A 22,868-nucleotide genomic window follows, 5' to 3' on the forward strand; every position below is an offset into this window, starting at 1 on the left:
TATTCAAGCAATTCTACTACATACAGTAATTCTATGTAGTCAAATAATTAATTTGACTCTCAACAAATTAGAATATGTCGACATGCCAATCAGCTAATCAACTAAAAGCCTCACTCAGCTTGTTTGCCAACTGCCAATAAAAGCTAATGAAGAAGAATATAAATCTTCTTCTTCGTCGTTGTCATTAGGGGTTGGTGAGCTTTTTATTTCACCGGCATTGTAGCGAGCTCACCGGCTAACGGGCTGAAATTAACATTATGGACATAACAACATTTTTTAAAAGGAACACTAACAGTAAACCTCACCGGCCAGAGAGAGATTCAAAAGGAACGTCAGTCAATTTGGGGGGTTACGTTTTCTCATAAAACCGAAACACAGCTTGTATCAAATGCTAAGTTATCTCAGGGCATGTTTTACAGCTAATCTCGGCACATTAGTGGGATAAAAAGAGAGATTAATTGAGAAATATAGCTGGAGAACAATTAAATACAAAATAGGTTGTAGGCTTTACTGGGTGATTTTTTTATTTTATTTATTTTTTACTGAGTAACCATCATAATTTTCCCAGATAGTGTATAGATTTTTAGGCATTCTATTATCTCAAACAGCCTGAAAAAAATCTCCCCAGGGGAGTATGATCCTGGGACCCCCTAAGTTTGGGCTAAGCCCTGAATGTTTACATCGTCTGGCTCCGCCCCTCATCCAAAGTCTTCTTTTCAGATGAGAGCAAGTTTTGTATTTCATTTGGAAACAAAGGTCCTAGAGTCTGGAGGAAGGGTGGAGAAGCTCATAGCCCAAGTTGCTTGAAGTCCAGTGTTAAGTTTCCACAGTCTGTGATGATTTGGGGTGCAATGTCATCTGCTGGTGTCGGTCCATTGTGTTTTATGAAAACCAGTCACTGCACCCATTTACCAAGAAATTTTGAAGCACTTCATGCTTCCTTCAGCTGACCAGCTTTTTGAAGATGCTGATTTCATTTTCCAGCAGGATTTGGCACCTCCCCACACTGGTTAAATGACCATGGTGTTGGTGTGCTTGACTGGCCAGCAAATTCACCAGATCTGAATCCCAGAGAGAATCTATGGGCTATTGTCAAGAGGAAAATTGAGAAACAAGAGACCAAAAAATGCAGATGAGATGAAGGCCACTGTCAAAGAACCCGGGGCTTCCCTACCACCTCAGCAGAGCCACAAATTGATCACACAACTTTTCCACATCATTCTAATTTATTGAGATGCACCTGAACATCATTTATAAGTTTCATTATATTTTATTATCTATTATAGAAGATATTAGTATATCACTAGAGATAGTAAATTCATTATACTGTATATCATAGTAGAACTTTCGGCATCTTGAGAGCAATCTGAAAACATCTTTATTTCATACTTTGAAAGAATACAGACACACTTTGACCATTTAAAAAAAAGAGTGTTATTAGGAAATTGTACAAAAAGTACAAGAATTCACATATAAGAGCCTTATAATGGGGGCTTTTTTTTGCAAACATCTAGAAAACATAAGAACCTGAGGCCAGAGTACTCTGAGGTATCATAACTAGATTCTGTATTCAATAAAAACATACAAACTGCAATCTTAAGGGGCTCTTTTACACATTACCCTGTTTAGACAATTTTTCAAATCTCATTTTATGTTAACAAACCATTTAGGCCATTCTTGAGTCTAAAATCTTTTTGCAGTCCAGTTTAACATTTAACAAATATCAGACATGCTCCTCTGACTATTTCAAATATTCATGCACAACACTGACAGGCAACAGCTTTGGTAATATGACAGAGTGCAGTGTTTGATTCTTTTGGTATTAGTATTTTCTCTGTAAACTAATGATTCTAAAACTGTATAACAGAACAATTTGTAACTTTTTTTTTTTTGTAATGCATTTGTGCATAAAGGTTTTACAGATACATGGTCACACACTGTGCATAAATTTGGTGCCAAAATGATGCAAATAATAATAAAGAAGACAATATTTCAGAGTGGTACCAAACACTTAATTTCCCTTTTTAGTGTGTAAATGCTAATATCACATTTGCCATAAATACATACCTATATTTAAATCATACAATACAGATCATGTATAAATAGGGAACAATATCAGCCACTTTCAAAAATGGCACCGTAAATAATGGACCTCATGCCTCAGGCATCTACACCTGTAGACCTTGTGACTGTGGGGCCCTTCACACCCAGTGGGCCCCGTCCTCATCTGCACTGTTGTGTGAAGCGCTCTCTCATTTTCTTGTGAGCAACTGGCTCTCTAGAACTTCCAATCGCTTGGTCATAGCTGACAGTGAAACACAGTTAAGGAAATATACTATAAAAAAAGAGATCAATCAGCGATACTTAGGTTTTTTTTTTTAATTTTTTTTTTAAGTTTTTGGTTAAAAGTCTAAAATAAGGTCTGTATTTAACACAAGCACAAGATATTTTAATGTTTTTCTATGACAAAAAATACTTCAGTAATAGCCCTTGTGGTTTTGAATGGTTCCAAGTGTAAAATAAAATCCTGATGATTTTTGGCTAATGCTACAAATACACCCATGCTACTTATGACTGGTTTTGTGGTCCAAGTTCACAAATATAAAATCAGCAATATCTACTGTATATATGATTTTTATGCTATTATATGTAGCAACCATATACAGTATATATATATATATATATATATATATATATATACTTAACTTTAATATAACAATATAAACTGTATACAAAATATATGTCAGTTTGAATGTTTTGTAATCTATTAAGTTACATGTCTATTACGTTTGTAATGTAAACATGTAGTGATGAGTTTTATCATGTAGATGATGTATATGTCCAAAATTGTATCACAAAGACACATTTGTATGGGCTAGATACAGTATAGTATATATGGTAATATATGAAGTTGTTCCAATTTCCAATAGAAAATATGTTTTACTTCAAATGAAAACTTATTACATGTGTGGAAATGTAATATACTGTATATACATATGTTACAGAAGTGTATGGGGGTACACTAATTTTCTCACAGCCTAACTACACTCTTTCACACTATTCTAAACCAAACTTTCAGGGAAAATGTTTTTTTTGTATCAAGATTGAAAGAGTTGTCAGAAGCTCAGATGCTGGTGTGGTGTAGTTGGTTTATAGCGTACGCTCAGCTTTGCACTTCTGCCGATTACATGTAGGCTGTAAGATGTGTTAATGTTCGGAGATTATCATTAAAAAACAACGTGTAAGAATCATACTTTTGTTGGCCGCACAGCTTATTTTCCACAATAATAGAAAAGCCAATGGAAAAATCATACTGGGACCATAGTAATGCTAACTTTTGGGATGGCCTACAAAAATACATAATCACTGCAGTGCAGATTTACATATTTACACTCCAAAAACAGTAAATGACAAGGCTCTTTGGCCTCTCTGATAAGAAAACGATGTTGGAATTGGAATGTGAATAACATAGCTTGAACAAATGAGCTCAAAGTATCTGAGCAATACGCTCTAACCAGTAGATCCAACTGTAAATGACTCCCTTCAGCAAGATCTATTCTTAAACTATGATAAGAGAAGAAACATCCTTCCTTTGTAATCTCATCAAATTCTAGTTAAATGGATCCAGTGGAGATGTGCATCTGCATCTAGCAGTTCAGAACATCTGTTTCTGGCCTCAGATGCGGGACAAGGGCTCTTTTGAGCTCTGATGAATGATGCTGAGTGAGAGATCTGAAACAAAGAGCCATTGAAGCGTGTGGGTCACAGAGGTTTATGTGAGGAGCCAAACCAGAGGGGTCAGTCTGGAACAGATCAGACCAACGGACACAATGTGGGCTCTTTCTGTACAGAGGGGCTTCTGTTAAACCATTTTGCTTGTTGTAATAATCATGCATAAATCTTTAGGTTATAACAGAGAATGTTTGGAGTCTGGATGAGTTATGCTGCAGGGCTGCATGGTGTAGCTGAAAAAAAGCATGCTGTTTAAAGGATTTGTACTGATGAATATATAAAGGATATGTTTCTGGTTGAGCTGGTCTAGGGTGGACATCGTAACCTGCTGGAACTCCACAAGGCTTTCACAAGCGCAAGGGTCCTTAACCTCAATCTCTCCTTGACTCTCAGCTGAAAAACAAGACATGCAATGTGAGAATGAAAGAAATGTTCAGTATATTCATTATCAATAATGTTTTGAATTTATTCAATTTTGAATTTTGGATTTATGCAATTTATACAGGCTATATACTCCTTACATTGGTACCTCCTTGTGTGAACATTGCATGTGTGTGTGTGTGTGTGTGTGTGTGTGTTTACCTCAGGCTCTAGATGGCACTATTGAACAACATATTATTATGTGCCATCTAACACCGATGATTCGGGTATGGTATGTGTGCTCAGTCTTTCAAACGCACCTGCACAGACATTGAGTTTGAGGTTCTCAGCGATCTGGCTGATGGCAGTGAAATCGGCGGTGTAGAAGAAGTGTTTTTCCATGGGCTCAGAGGCAATCTCTCTCAGCTCATCCTCCACAGCTTTACCCACACCAACAGCATACATGGTGATACCTGCAGCATACAAGACACACATCAGCACAACTTCTGTTTCAGTAAAATGCTCAGTGAGAAAATGCCGAACTAGCTATTCACTTGATAAGAGGTTTACAATTGATGAAAAATGTGGGATATTTGGGAAATTTGATATTAAGAAACTAGATATTAGATATTAAAGAAATAGAATTTGATATTATTTATTTTAGTTTTTTCAACATTTCTGGCAATAAACTATTATTTGTTACTAAAAATGTATTAACAATTAAACTCTGCACACCTGATGGCAATACATAGGTGCATTGGAGACAAAGACCAACAAGGTCAAAAACTAAAAAGCAAAAAACAAATCCTGCACACTATCCAAAAATTCAAAATATTTATTTACTACTTTGGAAATGCAGATTTTGAAAAAATAAATATTTATTTGATTTATTTATTTTATCTATTCAATTTTTATAATAATCATATTAAAATTTAAATAATTCAAACAAAATACACTAAATGTTCAAAAGCTAGACTAGGCTAATATATTATAATTATTATTTATTTATTTTTTAATTTAGCTAAATTAAAGAAAAGTATTTATTTTAAAGCAATTTAAACCACAATTTGAGTGCTACTTTGATTTAGAATGCCATGAATTTATTTTCAGCCCTTAAATAACAATACCGGCTTCCTTGGCCTTCTTGGCCCACTCTTGAATATCATCCTGCGATCGCCCATCAGTGAAGACCAGGCCGACCCGTGGGATGTTCTTCTCAGCAGGACGGGCTCCATCAGCCTCGGAGAAGCTGCTCTCCACCATGTGTTTGAGAGCCAAGCCTGTCATGGTCCCCTTCTCCATGTATTCCACATTCATCACAGCCTTTTTGATCTCTTCCTTTGTCTGATACATGCTGAGCGGAAACTCTGTCCGCACTCTGCTTGAGTACTGGACGAGACCCACGCGTGTTCCTTTAGGGGAGACGTCCAGCTGATCCACCACCTGGTTAACAAACTGCTTGACAAGCTCGAAATTCTGCGGCCGCACGCTCTTGGAACCATCGATGAGGAGGACCAGGTCAATGTTGGAGGATCGACAGGCTTAGAGGGGGCAAGAGAAATTAACAAACATTTATTTTAAAACTTTTTTCCATTACCAGAGAAGGAGGAACACATTTATTTTTTAAGATGAAGTGTCTAATTTGGGCCACAAAACAGCTATAAAAATAAGTTCCATATTCATATTTGCTTTCATGTGCAAAAAAAAAAAAAATTCCTTCTTTTATATTTAGCCTCAGGGGTTTAGAGAAAAAATTTACATGAGCAATAATAAAGCTAATATGTAGAAGTCTCTGAATGTTAAACCTCTAACAACAGAATACATGCAGTTTATAAAGACACCAATCTATAATTTGCAGCTTTAGATATTTCCCCTTTTAAAATAAAGTTTTGGATAATTTCAGCTGTATTGAGGGCTGTCTGAATGAAAGCATGCATACTTCCGCAGCTCTTGCCGTTGTCCTGTAGCACATGGCCCTCAGGACATATGCAGTGGTATGATCCCAGAGTGCTCACACACTGGTATTCACAACCATGTTCCACTGTGTTACACAAGTTATCCGCTGAAGAAGACAAAAACATGAAGAGCATGTCATAAACCACAATGAAAATAAACCTGAAAGGGAATTATGAGGAAAGTCAGAAAAGAAACGCCATTTACGTAATGAAAATGAATACATTTTTTCAGCAAGGATGCATTAAATTGATCAACAGTGACAGTAAAGAAAATATAAAGTAAAATATAAAATATTTATAACTTCATAATAACATTATATTATGCTTATTAGAATGATTAATGAAGAATCATGTGACACTGAAGACTAGAGTAGTGCTGAAAGTTCAGCTTTGCATCAGGAATACATTAGATTTTCAAATGTTTTCAAATAGAAAATATATATATATTTTTTAATTGCAAAAAATATTTCACAATATTACTGTTTTTGTATTTTGGATCAAATAAATGCAGCCTTGGTAAGAATTTTTTTTTTTTCACAAAAAATATTACCAACCCTAAACTTTTGAATGTACTATCTGTTTGTAAGTATTAAAAAAAAGTAATAATAATAATATTTTAATAAAAATAAAAAAAAATCCCCAAAATTTGAATGAAAGTTATATCTGCTATTCATTACATTGGTATCAGAAAGCGGAAATCTGGTGAAGAAATGACTGGGTTCTTTAAAGCAAATGTCCAGAGCCTTTAAGTAAACATAAAAAAAATGATATACAACACACTTGATATTTTGGCTTTTCCAGCTGTTCAAGGCAAAGGTCTGGGAAGGCCATCAGGCTTAAGGGGTGGGGGGGGGGGGCTTCATAGCCAGCTGATTTTGAACCATTTTAAAAGAGTTTCAGCCAAGGTACCATATAGTGTTAAGTAATTTGAATTGAATTGAACTGAATACATTTATGAGCTAGATTAATCAACTTGGAAGATCAAAAATCATACCATATCTCAAATGTTGTGAAAGCCTGAATGATACATAAAAGGCATGCAATAAAATACAGGCATCATTATGCACTTAGCTAATTCTACCACTGCTTGTTAAACTAGAATTTTTTGCAATTGTTTGTATAAACCTACTAATATTTATCTTTGCATCTTCAGCTAGGAAAAGAGACACTTTCATCCTCTTTAATGCAGCACCTGTCTGGCGCTTCATACATACACTGGCAGGTCTTCCCATTCTCCTGAAGAGTGTATCCCTCGTTGCAGCGACAGTAGAAGCCATTGAGCACACTAACACAGTGATGATCACAACTGTGATTCCCAAATGAACAGTAATCAATCACTAAGAGACAAAAACAAAGTCAAGTGGTTTAGTGAATAAACGGTGCAAAACATCCCTATAACTTCTTCAATATGACGTTAACTATTCTGAAGAGGTAAAATTTTCAAACTCAAAATTGAAATGACAACAAAATGGTCCATGAACACATTCATTTTGACCCAAAAACAAGACAAAATGTAGGTTCTCTTAAGACGTAGGTTATAAAATAGCATAAGGTAACTGTCCATTTTAATAAAATTACAACAATAAAAAAACAACATTATGAGAGCTGAATAATTTAAAGAGCCTGATGCCAAGTCAAACAGAGTAAGCCAGCATGATTAGCATTGTGTGCATGGATCTGGAACAGTATCTGTGTTGATGAGTTACTCTCACTAACTTGTGCAGGTCTTCTTGTCATCATTGATAGTGTATCCATCTTTACAACGGCAGTGAAAGCCTTTCAGGACACTCACACACTCGTGCTCACAGCTATCATTCCCAAATAAACAGTAGTCGATCACTGGAACAGGGAGAAAGAAGCAGAGAAGCTCAAAATTTGGAGTAAAACAAGCAGCCAAAGTTGTAGGCAAAGAGAAAAATATTTTGTAAGAGGAAGAAGAATAGAAAGGAAACTTGTAAAAATGCTATTATGTTTATTTTTCTACTGAGATTTGATGGATTTGTTTTAGTTAAGCATGGATTTGTAAAGGATATTGTATTCTTTGCTTTTGTACTTAAGTATCAAATTGGGGTTATGGGTGGTGTGTGTGTAGGGTTTTAACATGTGGCCTTCACTAACTTGTACAGGTCTTCTTGTCATCGTTGAGTGAGTATCCATCGTTACAAATGCAGTGAAAGCCTTTCAGGACACTCACACACTGGTGCTCGCAGCTATCGTTCCCAAATGCGCAGTAATCAATCACTAAATATGGATTAGATGTATTAGAATTCAAGGATATGAAATATTGTACCAAATATAGCATTTAATTCCTTCCTAAAATGTGGGTGTTTTAAATGAAAGTTTCTTTGCTTCTTCCACATTCTAACCCAATTTTTCTCAATCATCTACCATTAATATGACAGTAGGGCTTGTTGTGCATAGTCGTATTGTAGTTTTGAAAAATTGGACATTGATACAGTTGCTCCACTGCGTGCCACACATGTTTTCTCAATACAACAAAACTCAAAATTACAATTGTGTGACTATGTTGGTGTCTTCTAAATACAATCTTTGCAAATTGCCTTGAACACACAATGTAATAAACCGGAAACACTTTGAAAAATCTCTTACTAGCTTATCAGTCGATGGCCCTAAATATTGATGGTAAACAATTGAGAAAATAGCAGTGAAATTGATTTTTAGGAATGTGCAAATTGATTGTAAGCAAAAGGATGTTCTCCCTTCACTAACTTGTACAGGTCGTCTTGTCATTGAGTGTGTATCCATCATTACAAGCGCAGTGAAAGCCTTTCAGGACACTCACACACTCGTGCTCACAGCTATCATTCCCAAATGAGCAGTAGTCAATCACTAAATATGGATTAGATGGATAATTCAAATATGACAATTAATTTTTTTATTATACAGCGTTTAGATACTTTAAATCAAGTCTCCTTTAAATTGTTTCTCAATTGTTCTCCATGCTTAAGGTTAAGAACTTATTTTGGTCATCACATGCAATTTTTTAGACATTTATGTGCTGTTTTGGAGGGAAAAACAAGAGGATGCCGTTTTATAAGACAGGCTGTGTGGCTTAATTCCCAACTGTGGCTAAACATCTGAAATCCCTTACAGAGCTTTCAGTGCTTTGAAAGAGAACAGAGAGCAATAAGAGGAAGGATATTATACCATTAAACCCGATAGGATCCACATCGGTTGATATACAAACTAGCATCTTAACAATTTAGCATGGATGGACCCAATACTGATGGTAAACAATTGAGAATTCCTTTTGATTCTGTGAATGTACAAACTGACGATGGACTTCACTAACTTGTACAGGTCTTCATGTCAGCATTGAGTGAGTATCCATCTTTACAACGGCAGTTAAAGCCATTGAGCACACTCACACACTCGTGCTCGCAGCTATCATTCCCAAATGAGCAGTAGTCGATCACTGGAATAGGCAGAGAACAGTGAGAGAAAAGCTTTGGCAAAGCAGGAAGAGCAATTAACCCCATCAAAGTAAACTTAAAGCTGTGTTTATCTGTTTAGCAGTGCTAGGGAATAACTAGCTTAAGTCAGCAACACTATTAAGTCAACTACATTTTCAGTAGCATGACTGTAGCTTAGCTACCTTCAGAACAGTGTATTTTTCAAGCAACAAGCTTAGTTTTTTACATTTTGTGCCAGATTACCTTGTAGCATAGCTAACAAATAGTAGCTTGTGTACAGTAATTTACTGCAGCTTGCTAAGCTACAGTAACAAAACATGCTAGTTGTACTAAATAGCAGATTAGCATGGAAAATGCTAAATCACTGATTTTTAAGGCATTGCTTACAAATGGTTTTAACTGAGCATTGATAAAGAGTGGCGGACAGTATTCTTATTAATTTTTAACTGTAGCTTGCTGAGCATTATACTGTGGGTACGGAAAGTATTCAGACCCCCTTAAATTTTTCACTCTTTGTTATATTGCAGCCATTTACTAGAGTCATTTAAGTAATTTGTTTTCCTCATTAATGTACACACAACACCCCATATTACAGAAAAACACATAATTGTTGACATTTTTGCAGATTTATTAAAAAAGAAAAACTTAAATATCACATGGTCCTAAGTATTCAGACCCTTTGCTGTGACACTCATATATTTAATTCAGGTGCTGTCCATTTCTTCTGATCATCCTTGAGATGGTTCTACACCTTCATTTGAGTCCAGCTGTGTTTGATTATACTGATTGGACTTGATTAGGAAAGCCACACACCTTTCTTTATAAGACCTTACAGCTCACAGTGCATGTCAGAGCAAATGAGAATCATGAGGTCAAAGGAAATGCCTGAAGAGCTCAGAGACAGAATTGTGTCCAAGGTTACGAAAAACATTCTGCTGCACTTAAGGTTCCTAAGAGCACAGTGGTCTCCATAATCCTTAAATGGAAGACGTTTGGGATGACCAGAACCCTTCCAAACTGAGCTATCGGGGGAGAAGAGCCTTGGTGAGAGAGGTAAAGAAGATCACTGTGGTTGAGCTCCAGAGATGCAGTCGGGAGGTGGGAGAAAGTTGTAGAAAATCACTGCAGCTTTCCACCAGTCAGGCTTTATGGCAGAGTGGCGTGACGGAAGCCTCTCCTCAGTGCAAGACACATGAAAGCCCCCATGGAGTTTGCTAAAAAACACCTGAAGGATTCTCTAGTCTGATGAGACCAAGATTCCTGGCACTGCTCATCACCTTTCTAATACAGTCCCAACAGTAAAGCATGGTGGTGACTGCTATTGGGTTGTTTTTCAGCTGCAGGGACAGGACGACTTGTAACAATCGAGGGAAAGATGAATGCGGTCAAGTACAGGGATGTTCTGGACGAAAACCTTCTCCAGAGTGATCAGGACCTCAGACTGGGCCGAAGGTTCACCTTCCAACAAGACAATGACCCTAAGCACACAGCTAAAATAACGAAGGAGTGGCTTCACAACTCCGTGACTGTTCTTGAATGGCCCAGCCAGAGCCCTGACTTAAACCCAATTGAGCATCTCTGAAGAGACCTGAAAATGGCTGTCAACCAACGTTTACCATCCAACCTGACAGAACTGGAGAGGATCTGCAAGGAGGAATGGCAGAGCATCCCCAAATCCAGGTGTGAAAAACTTGTTGCATCTTTCCCAAAAAGACTGTGGCTGTATGAGATCAAAAGGGTGATTCTACTAAATACTGAGCAAAGGGTCCGAATACTTAGATTCGTGTGATATTTCATTTTTTAATAAATGAGCAAAAATGTCAACAGTTCTGTGGGGTTTTTTTTTTCTGTGAATATGGGGTGCTGTGTGTACATTAATGAAGAAAAAAATGAACTTTAATGATTTCAGCAAATGGCTGCAATATAACAAAGGGTGAAAAATTTAAAGGGGTCTGAATACTTTCCGTACCCACTGTAAGTGAAAGTTACTTGTGCTAACAAAAACCAGCACAACATTTTAAAAATGCTAAATTACAATTTTTTTTTAAGATAAGCTCAAACACTAAAACACACTGTTTTTGTTCAGTGGCTTAATAGATAAACCAGCTGGTCACAGGAGGAAATGCATAGATAAGTAGCAACTGTGTTTTATAGCAGAATACTGCAGCCAAGAGGAAGCTGTAATCTTTATCTTTGCATTAGAAACTGTTCCATGTGTTTTGAGAAATGTTAGTTAGGAGTACGTCTGTGTCTGCTAGCAATTATAGGCTTGTAGTGTTATAGATATTTGTGAGTCCTGCATATGTGAATCGTATGCATATCTGTGCACTAACTTGTGCACGTTGTTTCATCTTCATTGAGTGTGTATCCTTCATGGCAGCGGCAATAAAAGCTCTGAAGCACACTCACACACTCGTGCTCACAGCTATCATTCCCAAATGAACAGTAGTCGATCACTGGAACAGGCAGACAGAAGCATGAGACACTGGCTATGGTAAAACGCATGAAAAATTCATTGCTGTCATAAATGTTTGCATTTGGCGATACAAGCATACAGCTACTACGCAAACATTTATTAATTCAGTTTTTTACATCACCTGTTCTGTATTTATATGGCTGAATGGAATACTATTGAAATACTACACAGCATATACTTTTTATATTTTAAAAAGCATTATAAGTTGTAGGGAATTGCTCTCACTAACTTGTGCAGGTTTTCAGGTCATCGTTGAGTGAGTATCCTTCGTTGCAGTGACAATTAAAGCCACTGAGCACACTCACACACTGATGCTCGCAGCTATCATTCCCAAAGGAGCAGTAATCGATCACTGGAACAGACAGAGAATGGTGAGAGAAGATTTATAGGTGAGTAAATCAGGTGTTAAAGACCCCCTGAAATCAGGACTGGAGCTTTCTGAGTTTTAGTCCGTGTCTATTCATCTTGAAGCCATCTATAGGCTAGTGTACATCCTCCTTCAATCAGTGTTTTTATAGTTATCTAAAACTAAATCTTCTGTCACTCAATTGAAAATGTGTGTACGGTATACTGTCCATGTCCAGAAAGGTAATAAAAACATCATCAAAGTAGTCCATGTGACATCAGAGGGTCAGTTAGAATTTGTTGAAGCATTGAAAATACATTTTGGTCCAAAAATAACAATTACGATGTATAATGTGTACAACTAAAATAGTATGAATAGTATGGTAGTATGCTATTCCGAACATAACCTTTGTCTGTTATTCTACAAAAAATAGAAGTTCACACTTCACTTAAATTGTTATTCAGATATCACTTGTGAGTCACTGACTTGTGCAAGTTCTCTTGTCGTCGTTGAGCGTGTATCCTGTGTTACAGTCACATGTGAATGACCCGGGTGAAGCAATACAGATCTGGTCACAATCATGCTTCCCTTCAGCACATAGATCAATGGCTGTAAGGCAAACACACACCTGTTGAGCACCACTGGAATGATAATTGTCATACTTCTGTGATGGTGTGTCATTTACAAGGCTACACACGTGTGCAGGTCTTGCCGTCCTCGTTGAGCGTGTATCCAGGCAGACACAGACAGTGGTAGGAGCCAGGCGAGCTCTCACAGATGTGCTGACAGCCGTGATCTGATTCCAGACACAAGTCCATCCCTGCAAATCCAACGCACACATGAGTACAGAGAAATCAAGAAAAGCTAAATCTTTGTGTCCACAGGATGCAAAAGAAACAGCATTCATGTGCTTAGTCAACATAATATTTATGTATAGACTATTTATTTCCACTGTTATGCTGATGATACTCAACTATAAAATGGAATATAATTATTCTTGACAAAATAAATAATAAATAAGATTGTAATTAATTACCTATATTTAAGATCAAAATTAAAAAAATATTTTATAAAGATTTAAAAAAATTTTTTTTTATTTTATTTGTATATTTAATTACATTATCTAAAATGAATACAGAATCGTTAAAAAGTATTTTTTATTGCATTTATTCAGCAAGAATGCATTAAATTTATCATTAAATTGATCATTCAAAAGTGACAGTAAAGTTATTTATAAAGTAACAAAAGATTATTTTAAAAATGCTATTCTTTTGAACTGTCTATTCATCATAGATTCCAGGAAAATAAAACATTTAAGCTGCACAACTGTTTTCAACATCATTTATGATAAAAGTTTTTTTTTTATTTTATTTTTTTATTCACTAAATCAGCATATTAGAATGATTTCTGAATGATCATGTGATGCTGAAGACTGGAGTAATGATGCTGAAAATTCAGCTTTGTATCATAATTTGGAATGAATTATATTGAAAAATATATTAAAATAGAAATCAGTTTTTTTTTCATTATTTGAGAAAAATATTGTGAAATATTACTGATTTTACTTTATTTTTCTCAAATAAATGTAGCCTTGGTGAGCACAGGAGACTTTTTCTTAATTGTTTTCAGTATTAACAGAGCCTAAAATATTTGCATGGTAGGGTAAATCCTTTGTTATTGCTAAGAAGAAATTATACCTTTGAGTTGTGGTTTGAGGTTAAAACTTTTTAGAAATAATCCTAAAAAGTTCAACTTTTATGCATAGATGCTTTCTCTAATGTGGAGTATATTTCAAATGGAGGAACACTTTACCACAAAGCTTGTCTTGGAACTGAAGACCAAACTGGTGAATGAGGTCAAACCTCTCCACCAGGAACACGTGATCCTCAAACGGTGGAGATGCCATAGCTCGCAGTGAGGTCATATCAGCCCTGGCGACACCAACGGCGTAGATCTCAATCCCAGACTCCCTCGCAGCAGCTGCCACTTCAGCCACACGGTCCTGAGGACGGCCATCCGTCACAATAACCGCTACGTGGGGGACATTGGGACGGGCACCTTCTTCAGCAGAGAAGGCTACGTTCATGGCATAGCGGATGGCCAGGCCTGTCATGGTTCCCTGTGCCAATGGAATGATCTCGTTGATTGCTTTGACCATCTGAGCAGGCTTGCTGAAGGCTTTGAGGGAAAACACGTTCTGGACTTGACTGGAGTACTGGACCACACCAACTCTTGTAGCTTCCAGGCCAATGTCCAGCTCATGGATGATGTCTATCATGAACTTGCGCATTGTCTCAAACTCATGGTGACGAACGCTGCGTGAGCCGTCGATGATGAACACAAGGTCGACTGGGCCAGATTTACACTTTGGTTCAGCTGTAAAAAAAAAAAAAAAAAAAAGGAAAAAGACATAATTTCAATACTGATTTAGTTGAAGAAAACAAGTACACTAGGTTCTTTATTGCCATCGATGGTTCCATAAAGAACCTTTATGGAAACTTTACATTACACAAAAGGTTGTTCATAAACAAAGAATTCAAACAAAAAATTATCTTTTAAAGACTGTTTAATGAAATTCCCTTTGGGAACCAAATAATGGTTTTCTCAAAAAATAATGTTTTTTAATGGCATAACTGGTTCTTTGCATAACATTTAACATCCATGGAGCTTTCAATTGCATAAAAGGTTTTTTATAATGGTAAAGGTTTTATTTAGATGATTAAAATCACACTTTGTTCATTTTTAAGAAATGTTACTTTAAGTTTCTTTGGGGAACCAAAAATGGTTCTTCAATGGCAGAACCTCATTTATTTTTAAGCCATGCAAGCCTCTGTAGTTTTCCATTATCAGTGCCATGTTTTACTGAAATTTGAAAGTTTTGAAAAGTCATAACAGACAAGGAAGCTAAAGTTTAAAAACCACTCAAGTTTTAATGAAGAGGACAGTTTAGCCTATTTTGAATGCATTTATTGATATTATACCAATAACCTGCTGCAGATCTGTTCTGATAGAGTGATAAAAAAAATGCAAAAAAATATTCAAAAATAAAAAACTACTACATAATCATGCATAATTTAAATAGCAAAGCCTATACAATTTTATTTTTTAAGAGGGAGGAGAAAATGCATCCAATGCCATCTTATCTAACCCCATTTGGGTCCAAATTCATTTGGTAGTCAAATTTGGAAACCATGAACAAAAATACCCAGATTACTTACCAGAGTAATAGTGAGTTAAACAACTCTTTGAGGACAAACATAATGTAATTACTACAGGTATGTGCTTTGTGTGTTGTTAATTATTGACTGCCAAGAGCATGAAACCATTCAAGAGACATTTAGAAACCTACGTAATATTCAAATTATAAAGACAAAGTAAATTTTCTGTGTCAGCCCTATCACGGTTTAATAATTCTGCATATTGGGCCAATGCAGTTCATGCACTCCATGTAAAACTTACTGCCAAGATTGATTTTTAAGTGTTATGACGGCAGTTTAACCAACCTGATTTAGGTCTTCCTTCTGTCACAGCCATTATGGCGATTAGCACACCAACATACACCAACGCACGTTTCATGTTTCTTTGACAAAGGCCCAGTCTTACCGCACAAATCCCACTGGCTGTAGGTGGAGAAAAGAAAGAAAGAGAAAAATTGCAGGTCAAGGGAAATCTGTTCTTTAGAAGCAGCCATACATTCCAGTCTGAGCTCGCAATAAAATGGCGACACCAAACAGATGGTCCACAGCAGCAGTTCTAAACCGGCCGTAAATATGGAAGAGTTAATAGACTTTTGGGCCAATCACATCACCACAGGCACTAAGTTCAAATACTGTGTGAAGTAATTGCTGGGAAATAACAGCGTCTGGGACGTTGGCATTGTAAATGGCGTGCTGTCAGTCACTTTGGCTTTCAAAAAGGGATTTGCTTCTCCAAAGCCCTGATAAGGGTTATCACTATCAGTGGGCCACAGAATGGAGGAGTGTGTCATGGTTTGGCATGAATTGATGTCTTTGAACTCAGCAGATAAACAGCCTGACAGATTAGTGCTTTTCTATTTGCTATTCAATTATAAACAGCATTTCAGCTGTACAAATGTTGCAGTTGAAGCTGATATGCTTGCAAGAATAATTCATTTAAAAATGAAAATTCTGTCATCATTTATCCACCCTCATGTCAATCAGCACCACGTAAAGTACCATAAAGGTTTTCTGTACAACATGCACTATATTGCAACTATATATTTGCAACTTCTGAAGTTATATGAAAGGTTAATGAAATGAATATATATATATATATATATATATATATATATATATATATATATATATATATATATATATATATATTTATATAACTCTCAAATCCTTTTTAAGAACAAAAGTCACAAAAAATTTTTTTTTAAGAAATGTAAACTTTTATTCAGCATTGAAATATTATATTAAATAAAAAATTACAGTAATTACATTTACAGGATAATGCTAAAAGATTGTATTTCAGTCAATTTAGAGTTTCTATAAACATATTAAGCAGCAAAACTGGTTTTAAACATTGAAATGGTTTCTGAAGGATCATGTTACACTGAAGACTGGATTAATGATGCAAAAAAATATATTAAAATAGAAAACAGTTGTGTAACATTTAACATTTTTGCAATTTTTACTGTAAGTTTGACCAAATAAATGTAGCATTGGTGAGCATAAGAGACAATAAAACATTTTTTTAAATCTTATTGACTGCCAAATTTTGCAAAGGTACATTACAATTTTGATGTGAATACACTCAATTGTTAAAATGAGAATATTCACAAATCTTCTACAAGATCTTCTACAGGGTGAAATGCAATCATTTTGGTTTATAGTATGGCTTCAAAATCCTCAATTTTCATTTTTGCTCAATCTGGAAGATTACAATCAAACTGGTTTAAATACAGTATAATATAAGTATACTGTATATTATATGCCATTTTAAATGAAAAAGAGAAAAGATATCACACATGCATCCCTATATACTACTCTACTTCTCTCAGCATGAGCAACATGACCTTTGACCAGGAGTGCAGGACTGGTTTGTGGTTTCTCTCAGCCTTGATAAAGACTCTGCACATGACTGTCGGTTTCAGTGGCATCCAGGTTAACGGCAGACTTCAGTCCCTTGTGTGCTAATACAATGAATCCTCTGTGCTGTATGTGTACATTAGGCTTTGAGTGTGTGCGTACCAGCTGCTGAGGCCCTTAACTCGGCTTTGATTATTTCTGTACTGTGTGGTCACACTCATCATATAAGCAGATTCAGAAGATTTAAGAAGTATGTTTAAGAGAATATAGCTTCATTACTTGCTTTTGGATGGCAGCCAATGTCATATTTAACTGCAATAATCTATGGAGCACGTCTAGCAGGCATACAGAGAGGTGCTGTTATTCCAAACCATTTGCATGTACTGATATTTTACTGATAAACTGTTTCCAATCAACTGGCTTTGAAGAACATTCAGCCCCTTGTAAATGGGCTTGTTGATTTAATGAACACACACCCTCCATATTTCAGAATTTCAGGTCCTGTATCTGGAAATAATGCAAATTCCATGTGACCACATCACTGCCAACTTGTGTAAAAACACTTATCCTCTTCAACCATGATTCCTGCTTGTTATTCAAGGTTGTAACTGAAAAGTCAGATAGGTTTGGTTTCCACGTTTTACTCTCACAACATAATCAACATCTGCACCATAAGTCACCCACATTCACTTCTATTTGGACTTTATGCCTCATTCTGTGCTCAACTGCTTGCCACGTGAAGGAAGGCGTGAGATTTCAGCACCTGAGTGCTGGTGACTATCTCTGAAAACAAACATGCATGCAGATTTACAAATACTTCTATAAGGCTGATAACACAGTTATTGGAAATGGAGATGGAGCAGTCCTCTTACAACAGGACTCTGACACTTACACTATTGACAGTTACACTATTGCGAAGGGCGGAATAAAATAAAACCAGTTGGCATGAACAGTAGTGGAGTGTCTGGCACTATAGAAGAGTTTGTGGGAAGTCGTGGCCTAGTGGTTAGAGAGTTTGAGTCTGAACCCTAGGGTTGTGGGTTCGAATTTCAAGACGGCAATAACACGACTTAGGTGCCCTTAAGGCACCGAACCCCCAACTGCTCCCGTGCGCTGCAGTATAAATGGTTGCCCACTGCTCCGGGTGTGTGTTCACCGTGTGTGTGTGTTCACTGCTCTGTGTGTGTGTGTGTGTGCACTTTGGGTGGGTTAAATGCAGAGCACGAATTCTGAGTTTGGGTCACCATACTTGGCTGAATGTCACTTCACTCATGAAGATTTCAAAGTGGCTGTTGCACACCTGAATGCCATGCAGGACCAAAGGAAAGGAGAGAGAAAAATAAGTCAGTGCAACAAATATGATAACAATGGTGGCCAGTGTTTTAAGTAAATGAAATGAATGTATTTTTTATTTATATTATATAATATTTATGATATGTTTTTTTTTTATAAAAAATGTATTAACTAATAAAAGAGGCATTTTTTCTAACAAAATAAATTAAATGTATATTATGAAATAATATGAATATTTATCACATAATATTGTATTTATTAATTAAAATATATATTTTTAAAAATATAAAAGATAACCATTTTAACAATGGTGAGTATTCTTTAAACAAATTTTTTTAATGTATTTATATTATATTAATAGTGTATTTTATTAAATGAGATTGAATGGAAAATACTATTTAACTATTTAATGGTGGGCATTATTTTAAGATTATATTTTTTATTAGAAATTCTATTTTGATATTTATGCTTTGCAGTATGCATCACTTTCCTGACAATTTTAGTTAATCATAAAATGAATAAAATATTTATTTGTTTATACTTTGTAATTTATACAAATATTTTATATTTGTATTTCATTTATTAGAACCACGTTAACAATGCTGGTGATTCTTAAAAATCAAACCATATTTTGCAAAAAAAAAAAAAAAACTACCTTTACAGTTTAAAGCTGCAGTCCGTAACTTTTGACGCTCTAGCGGTTAATAAACAGAACTGCTTGCGTCTTGCGGAAGAACATTGTAGCCGGAGCTACTTCTCTCTGTTTATGTCTATGAAGAATCACAAAGGTACCGCGTTACTCCGCCGCGGTACCCCCGAAGCAATCTAAAATAGTCCGAATATAAACACTTATTATAGATGTACCCTAGTGATTCAGGACAGGCTAAAAACACGTTTGGAAAATGGATTCATGGTGTACTCGCTTATTATATACAATTTGTAAATCTTGAACACAAAAAAAGTTACGGACCGCAGCTCTGATTGGTTGTTTCTTACCGGGAGCAAATGAATTTCCAGAGGAGCTTGATTTTTTCACAGATTATCTGTCTCATATTCTACTGTCAGGACATAATGACAGGTTTCACAAATACATTTTTACAAAAGTTACCTACTTCAGCTTTAAAGAACATAGTATTAATTAGCCTGAAATGCAAGGGGCTAATAAAACAATACTAGATAAGCTTAATATTCTTTAAACAAATGAACATTTTTCTTGTTAATTTTTTTTTTTGAGGGGCTTTGGGATAAAATATTACCTTATTCATCATGGGTTCGATCAATCTCTGAACTTTAAAAATTAAGGGGGGGGGGGGGGGGTATCATTTTAAATTATAGGTGGACAAAAAAAAGACAGCTCCTCTGAGGAACCTAAACTAAGAGAAACCATATCCACCCATCAGAGTAACGTAGGAGCGAGAGAAAAAAATGCAACAACACATTTCTTCCAGCATGCTGTATGTATATATATTTTTAAGAAGACTGTTTAAGCTTCCTGGATCTCAGTTTTCGCCCAAAGGGATCTCCATGAGGTAAAGCCCCACAGTGTAACCATTACTCTCAACTTGACATGGGGCACAGACAGACCAAAGAAAAACCCATTGTGAGGAAGCGCGGGACAAGACAGGAGCTTTAGAGGAGGCGGCGAATGGAGGAAAATGACAAGTATATGGTTTCTTCAGCAGCGGATTGACTGACAACTTCAGAGCACAGTTAGATTAACTAACAGCAGCTTCTTGTTAAAGTGGGATTGAAAGCAGATGTGACGCTTTGCTACTAATGGCATTTTGCCTCCAGCCAACCACTGCGCACCTAAAGCATGTGGCTGTGTCCCAAAATCTGGTGAGCTGCCTATCTAGATAGCACTGTGGGAAGCATGATAGCCAACTATGCTGTTTAGGTTGGCAGCTCACTAGGTTTTGAGACACAGACAGTCTGTTACATGTTGATTTATATTTAGTTTAATTCAAGTCTTGGCTGTGTTTGGAAGGGAATACTAATTACTTACTGCACAGTATATACTGTGTAATGTAACAGATGCTTTAATAGAACATTCAGAAGAATAAAATATAGATTTTATAAGAATTGCTTTAGAACCATTTATTTCATGAATCATTTTCAAAAGTAGTATGCTGCATTGATGGTCCATGATTAAAATATCTATTTCATTATAAGCACTAAATAAAAAAATGTTGCAATTAACTTAAATTTTGTCTAGATTTCTGCATTCTGAACAAATGCTGACAAAAAAAAACATCTTTAATATATATATATATATATATATATATATATATATATATATATATATATATATATATATTAAAGATGGTAGCTTACATATCTTCCACTTGAAAATCAAGGCCAATTTAAGAGCACTGCATTGTGGGAGACATTTTTCCACAATATGCTTTGGTAGAAAACCACACACTTTAAGATTTCATGGATACAGAAAATACACCCTTTTAAAAATCACATAATTTGCACAATATACAGACAGCAGAAATAATATGTTATTTAAATAAATACATTTAAATTATTTTTTTTTGTTTTTCACGGATAAGAAAAAAAATAGGTGACCATAACAATGCCAATTTATATTGAACATGGTTCACATTTTAAAATAGTTTACACATACGAATTAAATAAAGTATATTTTTTTATTACATTTCGTGACAGACATCTTTTCCAAAATGTGTAATCATATGCCTATTCAAAAATTACAATTAGGCTAACTGATTTTTTTGAATGACCAATTGCATTTTATAATGAAGAAAATCATTGTATTATAAATAAATTATTTTATAACTATTATTTTATAATATATTTTATAAATATGTTATAACTTAGCTTAAAATGCAGTATTGCAGCTAAATGTAAACTACATACTTTTTCATTATTGAGGGAACATTTAATCTAAAATCATAGTTTAAAAATAGCACAGAAATGCTCAGCTAAGCATTTTTCTCACATTCACTAAATGTAACTGCTATTTTTTTCCGAACCAATATGATTCTTTTATTAGAAGGTCACTATCCAGGTCGTTAAACAAATCGTTTAATTAGTCAATGAAACAATTAAATCGCAAGCAACCATGCATTTTTTTCTCCTAATTCTCCAGGATTGGCGAATGTGGGCTCAACAGAAGTGTCTCACCTGTACACATCAGACGCGTGCTTCACTCACCTCAGGTAATGACACAGGTACAACGGTATCCAAAAATATGACAAAATGATGCAGCAGTGGTTCAGAAAGCCTATCAAAAAGAGTCAAACAGTTCCTTAAGGTGAGTAGTAACCTCTCCAGGCTATTATCTGAGCATAGAGTGAACAGTCAAGACATTGGCCAGTTATTAAATCTACAGAGCATGCTTAAAATGTAGTTCCCACCCCCGTCCGAAATAGGAAGAGCAGGCAGGATTTCTTTGGGGGGTTGCAGCAGGAGAGAGAACATTAACGCTTTCTTTCAGTGAGCCTGAGAAATTCCTTGCGGTTCTGCTTTAGTCCACGACTGATGCACCAGCTCTTGAAGTGCTATTAGTGAACACAGAACTGACTTTTATCAGTCTAAATTTCATTAACAGTGATGCTATTTTCTTTAGAGGCTTCCTGTGAAATATTAATGTGGTCTGTATTAGGGTAGTCAACGAATAACTGTATCATGACTTATATGAATGGGAAAGTGTATTTTAGAGACTAGAAGAAAAACACTTAAAATCATTTTAGAAAAATTACAGCTTGTTAAACTGCATATTTCACGTTTACTAACCATACAAAGTATTAAAAAGTTTTGTGTGCAATAATTTTAAAAAAGCCAGACACTGGGATCTAATTTGACCTTCATCCTAACACGCTCTAAGTGGAAAATAACATCAGTGCCCCTCTGACCCCGTATCCTCCTGGGAAGTCCTCAAATAAAAATCTGACTGAAACATCCTAAACCTGGGGAATTAACTGTGTTTCAATTAAAGCACTTCACTCTGCTGACAAAGATCGTATTTATATCATTGGGGTCTTAATCAGCGGAATAAAAACTCCCAGAACTGATCCTAATTGAGAAAGAAATAAAATGATTTTAAATTAGTCACTGCAAACAGATCATATGAAGTTAAAAAAGTTAAATGCTTTTGAAAGAAGTGTTTCATGTTTACAGAGGCTGCAATTATTTGATTAAAAATAATGTAATTTATTCCTGTAATGCAAAGCTGAATTTTCAGCATCATTA

General features: G+C 35.6%; 1 protein-coding gene across 4 annotated transcripts; it reads right to left on the bottom strand.

Annotated features, from left to right (window-relative positions):
• Positions 1-1,208: 1,208 nt before the first annotated feature.
• On the bottom strand, positions 1,209-22,001 carry LOC132160772 (matrilin-4-like). 4 transcript variants are annotated; one of them, XM_059570460.1, is made up of 16 exons: positions 21,831-22,001; positions 15,807-15,923; positions 14,116-14,679; positions 13,001-13,123; positions 12,790-12,912; positions 12,187-12,309; positions 11,815-11,937; positions 9,361-9,483; positions 8,166-8,288; positions 7,764-7,886; positions 7,262-7,384; positions 6,032-6,154; positions 5,220-5,633; positions 4,413-4,565; positions 4,021-4,125; positions 1,209-2,311 (listed from the first exon to the last, which is right to left on the bottom strand). In XM_059570460.1, the coding sequence occupies exons 2-16, from the start codon at positions 15,877-15,879 to the stop codon at positions 2,253-2,255; spliced, it is 2,475 nt and encodes an 824-aa protein (XP_059426443.1). In that variant the 5' UTR covers positions 15,880-15,923; positions 21,831-22,001; the 3' UTR covers positions 1,209-2,252. The 4 variants fall into 4 exon arrangements, with proteins under 4 accessions (XP_059426443.1, XP_059426444.1, XP_059426445.1 ...); XM_059570461.1 differs by lacking the exon at positions 8,166-8,288; XM_059570462.1 differs by lacking the exons at positions 8,166-8,288; positions 9,361-9,483 and having other exon boundaries at positions 21,831-22,000.
• Positions 22,002-22,868: the final 867 nt, after the last annotated feature.

This window comes from Carassius carassius, chromosome 17 (genome assembly GCF_963082965.1).
Source record: "Carassius carassius chromosome 17, fCarCar2.1, whole genome shotgun sequence".
Taxonomy (NCBI): domain Eukaryota; kingdom Metazoa; phylum Chordata; class Actinopteri; order Cypriniformes; family Cyprinidae; genus Carassius; species Carassius carassius.

Excerpts from the sequence above, each read along its gene's own strand:
- LOC132160772 (XM_059570460.1), bottom strand. The coding sequence starts at position 15,879 with ATGAAACGTGCGTTGGTGTATGTTGGTGTGCTAATCGCCATAATGGCT. Across the intron at positions 12,310-12,789 it reads CGACAAGAGAACTTGCACAA|TGATCGATTACTGCTCCTTT; the intron begins GTCAGTGACTCA and ends TGTCTGTTCCAG. Across the intron at positions 2,312-4,020 it reads AGACCAGCTCAACCAGAAAC|TGTCAGCTATGACCAAGCGA; the intron begins ATATCCTTTATA and ends ACTGTGTTTCAC.